This window comes from Crocuta crocuta, unplaced genomic scaffold (genome assembly GCF_008692635.1).
Source record: "Crocuta crocuta isolate KB4526 unplaced genomic scaffold, BGI_CrCroc_1.0 scaffold246, whole genome shotgun sequence".
In the NCBI taxonomy this organism is placed as follows: Eukaryota; Metazoa; Chordata; class Mammalia; order Carnivora; family Hyaenidae; genus Crocuta; species Crocuta crocuta.
Genome location: NW_027531902.1, coordinates 4,730,236 through 4,742,428, shown reverse-complemented (window position 1 = coordinate 4,742,428; position 12,193 = coordinate 4,730,236). Strand labels below are relative to the sequence as shown.

General features: G+C 51.0%; 1 protein-coding gene across 1 annotated transcript in view; it reads right to left on the bottom strand.

Annotated features, from left to right (window-relative positions):
- The window catches only part of KIF3C (kinesin family member 3C), a 35,474-nt gene that overhangs the window by 6,020 nt on the left and 17,261 nt on the right, over window positions 1–12,193 (bottom strand). The window contains 4 exon segments of the mRNA XM_077774080.1: window positions 5,590–5,706; window positions 6,167–6,285; window positions 7,387–7,509; window positions 8,172–8,273. Of these exon segments, the coding sequence (XP_077630206.1) occupies window positions 5,590–5,706; window positions 6,167–6,285; window positions 7,387–7,509; window positions 8,172–8,273 (461 nt within the window).

The window sequence follows — 12,193 nt, the reverse complement described above, 5'->3', positions numbered from 1 at the left end:
CTGACAGCCCGGGTGGGGGGTGGGGGGTGGGGGTCCTGGCTCTGCATGTATCCATCCCTCCCCTCCCGACAGAGACCCACAATCATTATATGCCGGGCAGATCCTAAGAGTTCTCATATGACCCTCTCTCTCTACGGCTACTATCACAATATTTTTCCCCTTAATATTAAAAAGTCATCTCTCAGCTCTGTCTTAGGGACTGACTGCAATCTCCTTATCAGCTGTCTCAGCACACACACACACACACACACACACACCACCCCCCGCCTTTTCCTGTTCTGGTCTGAACACTGGCATCCAACATCATAGGGTGAGTTTTTCCTTCTGGGGCTTTCCCAATCATCTGCCCCAGCAAACCCGACTTGTCTCCGTGACCTGGCCCCTCTGTCCCCACAGGCCAGCTCTCTGCTCTTGCCTCCTCTGCCTGGGGAGGCCGTAACTTCTCCCTGTTTCACATTCAACTCAGTTGTCACAGACCTGTCCATAAATCTAGGGACTCAACCCAGAGCTGAGAATGTTTTTACTGAGGTAAACTTTGCCTCTGTAACAAAACCATTTTAACTATCCGGATTCTATTTAGAGCAAGGAATGCTCCCTCTCTAAACTTGGAGAGCGCCTCCAAGTTTTTGATAAAATCAAAATCTAAAACAAAAACAGCAAGAAGGCACCTGGGTGGCTCGGTCGGTTGAACTTCCGATTTCGGCTCAGGTCACGATCTCACGGCTCATGAGTTCGAGTACCGCATCAAGCTCTGTGCTGACAGCTTGCAGCCTGGAGCTGCTTCATATTCTGTGTCTCCCTCTCTCTCTGCCCCTCTCTGGCTCACTCTCTGTCTCTCTCAAAAATAAATGTTAAAAAAAAATTAAAACAAAAACAGCAAACCAAAATGCCCTCCTATGGCATTTCTAAGGGATAAAAATAAACTGGCTTTTCTGGAGTCCCTGTAATCATATTGGCTTATTAATATGATTGCAACCATTTATTGATCATCTCTTCTGGGGCTTGGAGCCCACGCCCCCCCATTATCTCATTTCAACCTCAATAATCCAGCAGGGCAATTTACTATCCTGACTTTACAGATGAAGACATTTGGGTTCAGAGAGGTTAAAAAAACCTTTTCTAGGCCACAAGTGGAAGAGAAGGGACTAGAATCCAGTATGTTCTAAATCCAAAATCTAGTCTCTTTCCTCTGCACCACGGTGCCTTTGAAAAGAATCTCCGGTGGCTGGGGTGGCAAAGGCCCAATGACTAGAGTTACAAATAGAATGTTGTGAACTGTAAACCAATGGCTACAGACATTGTCAAATATAGACCCTTAGAGGACAATTTTGTATAAGCACAATTAAAGTCTATTACGAGAAACTAAAAATAAAAGGTCATACGTGTAGAATAGTTACTGCTGGAGCTGGTTGTGATAGTGGAATTACACTTAGTGGTAGCATAGAGATAGTGGAGGAGAAAAGAAGAAGGGGAGCTTTCCAGAAGTTGATATGGGTGTGTTTCAAGAGTTGCCTGGTGCTCACACCTTCTTTCAGAGGCACCGGAAGGGTGTATAGGGTCAAATGCTTGTAGCTGGAGGAGGAAGAGGGGAGCCATTTTTCCAACCAAAGCTTTCTGTTTTCTTTTTCTTAAAGTTGCATTTAAGTGATCTTTATACTCAACATGGGGCTTGAACTCATGACCCTGAGATCAAGAGTCACCTGCTCTTCCGACTGAGCCAGCCAGGCACCCCTCCCCCGCAAAAAAAAAAAGTTCTCTAAAGGGATAGCATGACTTCAGGTAATTTCTTTCCAACAACACTTTTTTTTTTTCTCTTCCTTTGAGCAGCTTTCAGTGTTTTCATCCCCAGAGTACCAGAATAAAGCAAAATATTCCACACATGGATGGAGCAAAAGGAAAAACGCCCTGATTAAATATGCTTTGGGAAAAGAGTTGTTCAGCCCCGCTGAAATTACGCTGCAAATAGTGAGACTCAGTTCCCCTTCCTCTCAGGGAGAAGGCTTCTTCCGCAGCCTCAGCCCTCATGGCTCCCCCAAATGGGTGAAGCTGCATTCAAGGGCCTCCCCACCCTCAGCTTTGCACCATGAAATGAGGGGTTTGGGGCAGGCAGTGTGAGGTCCAGGCCAGCAACCTTGCACCGTGATGCTACCCTGTGGCTCTCTGTGCTGAGTCAGAATTGCAACTGGGATTCCAATTACAAGGGAATTTTGCTTTAAGTGCCAACTGTTGCAAAAAAAGAAAAAAAAAAGTAAATAAAAAATTGTTTCACATAAAAACGTCCTAGATCTCTATTTTACTTTGGTTATTTCTGTGATTTTTTAAAAAAAGTTCTGAGGTAAGGGGTGCCTAGGTGGCTCAGTCGGTTAAGCATCCGACTTTGGCTCAAGTCATGATCTCACAGTTCATGGGTTTGAGCCCCACATCGGGCTCTGTGCTGACAGCTAGCTCAGAGCCTGGAGCCTATTTCGGATTCTGTGTCTCCCTCTCTCTCTGACCCTCCCATGCTCATGCTGTCTTTCTCTCTCAGAAATAAATAAAAAACATAAAAAAAAAGTTCTGAAGTAAATGCATAGCAAAATGGTCAGCAAATAACATATTAAAGAGGAAAAAAAATTTTAGTAATTCAGAATTGCATATAGTTGATTACCTGCTATTTATTTACTTTTAATTTTTATTAATTTTGAGAGAGAGAGAGAGTGAGCACTTGCGTGCATGTGGGGGAAGGGCAGAGAGAGAAGGAGACACAGAATCTGAAGCAGGCTCCAGGATCTGAGCTGTCAGCACAGAGCCCAACGCAGGGTTTGAACCCAAGAACCATGATAACATGACCTGAGCCAAAGTCGGACACTTAACCAACTGAGCCACCCAGGCGCCCCTGTTTTATTTACTTTTGAGAGAGAAAAAGAGAGTGCAAGCAGGGGAGGGCACAGAGAGAGAAGGAGACACAGAATCCTAAGCAGGCTCCAGGCTCTGAGCTGTCGGCTCAAAGCCTGTCACAGGGCTTGAACCCATAAACCGTGAGATCATGACCTGAGCTGAAGTCTGACACTTAACCCACTGAGCCACCCAGGCATCCCACTTTCCTTTTAATAGTTATTACTAGAATCTATTTTTAAAAATTATTTAAAGTACTATTATTTTAAAGTTTTTATTTATTTATTTTGAGAGAGAGAGAGTGTACATGGGGGAGGAGCAGAGAGAAAGGGGGAGAGAGAATCCCAAGCAGGTTCCACCCTGCACTGGCAGGGTAGAGCCCGATGTGGGGCTGGAACTTATGAACTGTGAGATCATGACCTGAGCGGAAACTGAGTCAGAAGTTTAACTGACTGAGCCACCCAGGTGCCCCTAAAGTACTATTTTAAGATAGCTGTTTCAAAGAGTTTTTTTTTTAAGTTTGTTTATTTTGAGAGAGAGAAACAGAGCACATGAGTGAGGGAGGAGCAAAGAGAGAGAGAGAATCCCAAGCAGGCTCCACACTCTCAGCATAGAACCTGATGTGGGGCTCAAACTCATGAACTGTAAGATCATGACCAGAGCTGAAGTCAAGAGCCAGAGGTTTAACCAACTGAGCCACCCAGGAGTCCCTTAAGATAGCTGTTTTAATTTTAAAACTCTGGGAACGATTTTTCAGTGTGTACAAACTATTCTGAGAAATGTGTAAATTCCTCCAAAGCATGAAACTACAAAACTCCAAACAAGATCCTTTCTCAGTTCCAGATTAAAGGAGACCAACGAGGCACTGCCTTTCGATGCCACACGTCCCAACTCTGGGGAGGCAGAAATTGCCCTTAAGGACATTATTGGGATAAGTGGCTAAAACTGAATGTTGCCTATGTAATAGTACTGGGTCAGTATAAAACTTCCTGGATTTGATCGCTGTATTTTTGGTTAGGTAAGAATGCCCTCATTCTTAGAGAATACAGCGAAGGGGTCAAGATGTCTGCAACTTAATCTCAAATGGTTAGGGGATGGGGAATTAATAAACCAAGAGGTGGCAAAATATTAACTTTCAGTAATTTTGATGAAGCGTATATGGGAATTCTTCGCACCACTCTTGCAATGCTTATTTTTCAAAATAACAAGTTAAAAAACACATGACTTCTCAGAGCCTCTCACCCCATCTCTATTTAATGTAAAAAAATTCCTGCCCCTGCTAACTTTCAATTCAGGAACTTGTTCAAGCACAAAGTCAATAATCCTACAGGCCAGAAGGCTCACCAGCATCTGCCTCCAGCAGAGGGCACTGGAGTAGTGGCTTTCGAGTGGGGCTTCCTTGCAGAATCACCTGGAAGCTTTGAAAAAAATTTTAAGTCCTCGGGATCCACCCAAGACTGACTATCTATCACCCAAGACCTTTTACATCAGACTCTCTGGGGCCCAAATCGCAGGTGAGAGCCTCTATGTTAGATAATGTACTACTATGGGTCCCTACCTAGCGTGGAAAGGTGCATTTTAAGTCCAAAGTGACACCATTGAAAAGTCCTCTACCCATAAGGGGCACCTGGGTAGCTCAGTCGGTTAAGCATCAGCTTTGGCATTGGTCATGATCTCATGGTTCATGAGTTCAGGCCCTGAGTCAGGTTCTGAGCTGACAGTGTGGAGCCTGCTTGGGATTCTCTCTCTCTGCTGCTCCCCGCCCCCTCTCAGGTACATAAGTACATAAACTTAAAAAAAATGTTAGTTAAAAAAAAAGTCTTCTACTCATGAACCTGCTACTTACAATGTTGCACAGTGTCAGCTTTGGTAGGATCGGCCTTTGAGAAAGGAGACAGATTACGTAGGCATCTGATGCCCTGGTGAGAAGCCGCAGACCTCTATAGCGAGCTTCCCTCTGAGCTTAGGGGAGAATGCTGGCTTATGTTGGCATTAATATTCCTGAGACAAAGAGAGCAAAGAACCTCCAGGGAACTGCCTTGGTATCCAACCTCCTAAACACCTCTGTCTACAGATTTTCAATGAAGCGACAGTGGTCCGGGTGAGTGAGGCAGTCCCTCTGTTGGGTTTGAACATCACCTTATTCTTCATAGCCACCAGCAGAGGGAGCCCCGCACCCAGCCAGTGGATGCAAACTACCTAAGAGGGGACTGTATGGAAACAGGTGGAAATGCTGAATCACCATGCTGAGCTGAGTGAAACTAATAAAGGCTGGATCACACTTCTATCACTTCCTGATCTGATGACTTTTGCGTAGTCCCCACTGGACTGTGAGCTCTGGGTCTGATTTCCCTTCTGTCTGCAGAGCCTTGTATACAGTGCCCAATAGAGTAAGGCAAATATTAACTATCGTTGCTGTTTTTGGCACCCGACAAATGAATATTCACCAGACTGACCCAATGTGATCATTCACTGGGAGTGCCCAAAGGCAGAGATGCCCTTCCTCTCCTTGGGTCCCTCACGGGGCCCTCGAGACACTTTGTTTTTGGCAAAACACCCTTCCTTCCTCAAGACCTCTGTGTCAGGTCTTGAGAATCCATACTTCACCCTTCTCCAAATGCACAGAAACCTCCGTCTCCCCTGAGGCTCCTGGCCGCTCCCAACCTGGGGTGGGCTGGCAAGGGCCTGGGCCCAGACCAGGGGGGAGAGACTCACACGCCAGCTGCCACGAGTGGCTGGAACTTCCACTGCTCCTCCTCACAGTCCAGGAAAAGCCGGTTCATGATCTTGTTCTTCTCCTCGGGTGGGATGAAGTTCTCGATGATTAGGTACCTGGGAGCAGCAACGAGGTAGAGATGGGGGACTGGGGGCGGCGGGAAGAGACCACACAGCGCATGTGAAGGCCGAGGGATTCGAAGCAAGAAGCAAAGAGGCAGAGGGAACGGAGGAGAAACCAGAGGATGAAGGAAGAGGATCCCTACAGAGATCACAGAGCTTGAAATCCCTGCTTCCAGTGCAAGGACTATAAAGCTCAGGGCCTGAGCGGTGACTCTCGGCCAGCACCCAGCATGCACTTCGGGGGATTCATCATACACAGGCAGAGCAGAGGAAGGAGAAGGAAACAAGGAGAGGGGGTGGATAAGTAACTCTAGAACTCGGACCTCGTCCCCGTCCCTCAGACACATTCTATTCCTACGGGACACGGACTCCCGGGTGAGCAGGCAGCTGGAATGAGGCCTGGGGGCAAGGCATGACTGTGTGGACCAGGAACAGAGTTGGGGGGGGGGCCTACTTGAGCTTGAGCTCCCGGGTCTGCTCATTCTGCGCCTCCTCCAGGTCCTGCCTCACGCGGATGTATTCATCATGCTGGTCCTGGATCTCTGCCTTGACGGCCTGCAGCTTGGCGTAGAGCTGCGTGGAGACAGGCGCAGCTCAGAGGCCGTGCAGGATGGCAGCGGGGCCCCTGCGACCCAGCCTGGGCCCCGCCGACGCAGGCTCAGGGGCTGCCAGCCAAGTCCAAGTCTGAATCCCCCTCTTGCCCCATCGCATATCAGAGTTATTCAAAGGGCTGTCCGGTCCCTCCTAACACAAGGGCGTATTGCTCGCTCCCTCAGGGCTGGCAGCGCGGTGGAATGTTCAGACTGAAAGGGACGCGAGAGACCTTTGAATCCAATACCTTCTTTTTTATAGAGGAGGTAAGTCAGGCACAGAATTGTTCAAGGTGAACAACTAGTTGAGAGTCAGAATCAGGACCAGAACAGCTGGTGCAGGGCCCAGGGACCCAAGGGGGCCCAAGCCAGTGTGTAAGGTGACCCATCCCACTCCTGCCTCTCCAGAGGCTCGCAAAGCACAGGGCCTGCTGCCCCGCTCCTAACCCGCCAAGAGGCAGGTGTGTCCCCTGAAAGCCACCGTGGCTGGGCAGCGTGGCCGGCGCTGGGGCAGTCACGTCAGCAACCCTAAGGGTCCTCCAGGCTCTTCCCAGAATCCAGGTTGGGGTTTGCTGCTTCCTGTCCCTATGCATGTCCTTCCTCGGCCATGGGCTTTGCAGAGTCCCGAGATCAGACAGGCTCAGCCCTTCCCATGTCCACAGGGGCCTTTGGCTCCCTTCCTGAGCTCCCCCAGCCTTGTGTCTCCTCAGGTCTCCTTGGCCTGAGTCTCCGGGCCCTGTCCCAGGCCTGGCTACCCAAACTCTGACTCACTGATGACACCGTACAGGGGCAAGTTACCCACCACCATGAGGATGGCAGCTGGAGACTGGAAGTGAAGGCCTTCTGAGCCTATCGGGGCCAGCCTGGCCCAGGGGAAAAGGCTCTATTCCACTCCGGCATCGGACACCTGCCTTCCCCCCACCCCTCACCCCGGCAGCCCAGGCAAATAACTCGGGGCTTCAGCAGCTCAAGCAAAGTGGGGAAGGGGCCCTAAAGCACATAGCCCTCGGGCAGGTTAACTGTCTTGGATAGAGGCTGCCGGGCCCTCACACACTTTGACCCCTTCGCCTGTGGCGAACCTCACCTTCTTGAGTTTCTTGGTTTTGACCTCCACCTCCTGCTGCAGGGACGTGTAGGTGCCCCGGAGCTCCATGGTCTCTTCATCTCGAAGCATCATCTCCTGCTGCATTTCCCGTTCACGGCGTTTCTAGGCCAAGGCAGGGAACGGGGGCTCAGTGGGGCAGCGTGTACTAGGGAAGGCCAAGGGAGTTCAGGGGACAGGTTCACTCCTGCCTCGCATGGGATCTGGCTCCACTGTGACCACAGATGCCAGGAGGGAGAAGAGAGTGGCCCATGGCCCATGGCCCCTGCTTCTACCCCAACCTCAGTGGAGCCTCTTTGAACCTTCTCCTTAGCTCACATAGCTGACACATTCTAGGGGTGTCAAGCAGATATAGCTTCCCACCATACTGGCTTCCCGGCTTCCTCACCCTCTCCCCACGGGATGTCGCAGATGACTGGCAGGACCAACAATTGCGGTTCTTGAAGATTTAAGACGTAGTCATACATAAAAGAATGTACACCCTTGTGGGAGGCACAGGAATTAACACGGGATGCCCTGTAGCGGCTGACGTCATGGAGAACAACCACTTCCTCTCACCCATCGGCTGGCAGTGCCCTGGGCAGAGGCAGGCTCCTGAGCTGGTGGGCCCATGGGAGCCAGGGCAGCAGGTCTTAGGTTCTCAGAACTATATCCCAGGGATCCTGGGTCCATGACGGCTCACTGCCCTATGACCCCCACCCCCAGAGCCCCCCAGAGAAGACCTTAAGGCCATGCACTCCCGTGAGACCTGCAGCCCCCAGCCCTACCTGCTCCGCAATCTCCTGCCTCTTCAGCTCCAACATCTTCTGCTGCTCATTGGTGTGATCCATGATGTTCCTGCCCCCAATGAGCAGCTTGCTCTCCATGGCCTGGGGACACAGAGGGATGAGGGGAGGGGCTTTTCAAATGGCCACAGCATCACCAGCTTGAGAGGTTTGGCTCCCTGCTCTGTGGTCCTTCCAGGAGTAGACAAAAGATGCATCCCAGATGGGGACTTGTGACCCTCACCGAGAACAAAGTTTCCCCTCCAGCCTCCTGGGCTCCAGCCCAAGGCTCCCCTTGTCAATAAGACTTAGGTGAGGCAAAGAGAGGGCATCTGTCAGGGAATATAGTCACCTGATCTGTTTGCTTTGGATACAGATGGAAAGCTGGTTCACCATGCCTTGGAGGGGTGTGCAGAAGGCATTCTAATCCTGACTTTCGGCTCCCGGCCGATGTTCGAGAGTGGGGAGCAGAGGATAGAGTCAACAGGCAGTCCAGCTCTTTGGCTAACTGGCTCCTGACTCCGGAACGGGGCTCTCAACACAGGTGTACTCTTCAGCTGATGCAGAGAGCAGAAGGAAAGGAAGTCTCTGCAGCACTCAGGGGCAATACGAGGCTCCAGAAGCAGCATGAGCCCTGGAGAGTTCCAGAAAGACTTGGGTTCTGTCCACTACATTCAAGGCCTTGGCCAAGTCTCCCCCTTCGGCTCTCACATCCGTAACGCCGGAACTGCCTGTTCCAGGGTGGCTGATGTAATTGCTGAGTACTGTGTGTGAGGGGCTGAGCTAAGCCCTTGACAAACACAATCTGCGATCTCTGTCCTCACCCTGAGAAAGGGGCTATGCTATTACTCTCTCCACTGAACAAGTGAAGAAACAGAGTGTAACCAGCCTGAGGTCACACAGCTAGTTAACAAAGAGGGAAGGTTTGAACCCGCGGCCCTTGGTCCCAGTCCGTGTGAACGCCCCCAGCCCAGTGCTTGGCACAGACCCGTGAGAGGTGCTGGTAGGCTGCTTAACTGATTGTGGAGTTGTACCAACTGGGTAAACTGTGACTCCATAAAATGCACTTTCATTCTTGCTAATCAGAGGGTGCGGCCCCGGGGCACTCCAGCTGTCCTCTGACTTCATCCCAGGCTTCCCGGAAGGTTGGAATCACCTTGAGCCACCAGAAGATATTGGCTGCCTCCCCACTGGCAATTTTCCCAGTGGAACCGGCTGACCTGCTTGAGGGCTCTCAAAGCAGATGGTACTGTCACAATGTGGGAGAAGGGGGACCCTGTGCCCCCTGTGAGAGCCCCATCACTGTGCACAGAGCAGGACAGGGGGTAAGGGTTGCTTTTGAGGGGTGAGAGGTTGAGCTGGGTGTGGATGCCATTGGACACGGAGCAAAACTGGGCCAGTCAGAGCCGCCCCACGCAGCCTCCGAAGCCAAGGGCAGAGCTGCCGCAGAGCAAGGGGCCCCAGATAGCTGCCTGTGCTCACAGCCACACCACTGCCACCTGACAGCTGCCTGTCCTTGGCGCCACACCACCGCCACTTGCAGGCTTGTGCACCGCCCCCCACCCCCAGGCCTTGCTGTGGGCTACTATCTCACCGCCCAGCCCACGCGCACATCCCAGGCGCGAACTCAGCCTAGACTCTTCCTTCTCACTCAAGGCCAGCACTTGCGCTATCCTTTGAGTGAGTGACTCCTTAAATTTTGTGCCCTAGGCACCTTACCTTCCTCACCCCAGGCCCTGATGCGTGCCATCCTGCCTCCCCTACGCTGGGCCAGTCACCAGATCCCTTCAAGTCTGCCTGCTTGTTACGGCTCACGCCATTCCCACCTTTTCATCCTCACGGCCGACACCTGCTGACTTCACTGTGGTCTCCGTGACTCACCTGGGTTGTTGCCATCGGCTCCCTGCTGCCTCAGTTTCCCCTTCCATCCATCCCCCGCACGACACCCAGGGGCATTCACCAGAAACACAAATCTGAGCGTGCCTCTCTGCTATGAAGCATTTACCAGGCCTCCATTCCTCACAGGATAATACCCAGAGTCAGCAGCAGTGCCCTGCCCCGTTGGGCTGGCCCGGCCGCCCAGCCTCCGCGTACTGCCCACTCCCCAGGTGTGCCGGTGCCCCAGCCCCACCCAGAGAATTCCAGCTCCCAAGGTGAACTAAGTCAGAGAAGGACAAATATCATACGATTTCACTCATATGTGGAATGTAAGATACAAAATCGATGAACGTAAGGGAAAGGAAGCAAAAAGAATATAAAAACAGAGAGGGAGACAAACCATAAGAGACTCCTAAATACAGAGAACAAACTGAGGGTTGCTGGAGGGTGTTGGGTGGGGGAAGGGCTGAAGGCGGAGGGGGCATCAAGGAGGACACCGGTTAGGATGAGCGCTGGGTATACTAGGTAGGCAATGAGTCACTAAATTCTATTCCTGAAAAAAAAGAATAAGTAAATATATTTTGATTTAAAAAAATAATAATTCCAGCTCCTGGAATGTGCTGTGCCTTTCCGAGACACTGGGCTCCTCTTCCCACTCCACATCCACCTGGAAAATCGATACTTATCCTGCAAGACCCACCTTGAGCGTCTTGGAATGTTTTCTCTGATTCCCTCAATCTGCACATTTCCTCCTTTGGGCCTAACGAGGATGTGTCCCTATCATTTTCCCATATTGGGCCATTACTGCTTCCATCCTGTCTCCCCAGGAGCTGCTTCAGGGTAGGAATTGGTCTTAGTGCTTGGCACATAGTAAGTGCTCAGTAAATGTGTGCTGAACTGAAAGGAATCTTTGAGGAAGTCCCGGAGGCGGGTTCTAGGTCTCTTTCCTGGACTCTCTCTGGAATAGAACCACCCCTTATGGCAGCTCCTCCTCCTTCAACTGACTGGCCCCCACTCACTGGTGCAGGGCGAAGGGGCGGAGCAGCGGGGTCTGAGAATCTGGGAAGCCTGGTGAGAGGGCTGGAATGGGTGTGAAGAGGGGGGAAGGAGACAAGGCAGGAGCGCCTCCTACTGGGGCCCTGGGTAACTAACTGATCCCTCCAACTACCGGGTAATGAGATCCTGGGGGACTTGGTGTCTGGCCTGGCTTCCCATTCCGGAACACTCCAGCCCTGAGTCCTTGTACTTCTACCCTACGCGACTTTAGTGTTCTCCACGCGGTGCCACCTCATAAAGACGCGACGTCTCACACTTGGGTTGCTATATTAGAGTCACTGGGGAGCCTTTAAAACTCCCACTGCTGGGCCACATGGTGCTATAATCTTGGGCTCTTCCGCTCAGGACTGGCTGGGAGAACTCCCAAGCCAGGTGCTCCGGGGAAGAGTCTGGAAGGAAGGCGCAGGGCAACTGCTGATGCCCCAGTTTTCCTGAGTTAAGGACTGGGCCCGGGGTGGAGAGAGAACAGGGCAAGAAACCAAGAGGAAGAAAACCATTATTTTCTTTGCATGTCAGCCGTTCCACATTTACTTCTCCTACTAAACCTTTAAGAATTCGGTCTTGGGGCGCCTGGGTGNAAAAAAAAGAATTCAGTCTTAAACTTTGATGACTATTAGAATCACCTGGGCAGCTTTTACAAGGCCCAGGCTACACCCCACTGTCAATCAAATTAGAAAGGGGCAGGAGAGCCAGTGATGAGGGCCGGGCATTGGTGGTTTTTCAAGGTTCACATTTAAGAATCACTGCCTTTTGTTGTTGTTGTTGTTGTTTGTTTATAATTTTGAAAAAATGTTTACCTTTGAGAAAAAGAGAGCACAAGCAGGGGAGGGGCAGAGAGAGGGAGACACAGAATCCGAAGCAGGTTCCAGGCTCTGAGCTGTCAGCACAGAGCCTAACTCAGGGCTTAAACCCATGAAATGAGAGATCATGACCTGAGCCGAAGTTGGATGATTAACGGACTGAGCCACCCAGGGGCTCCTAAGTTTATTTATTTTGAAAGAGAGAGAGAAAGAGGGCACAAGTAGGGGAGGGGCAGAGAGAGATGGAGAGCGAGAATCCCAAGCAGGCTCTACACTGTCAGCACATAGCCT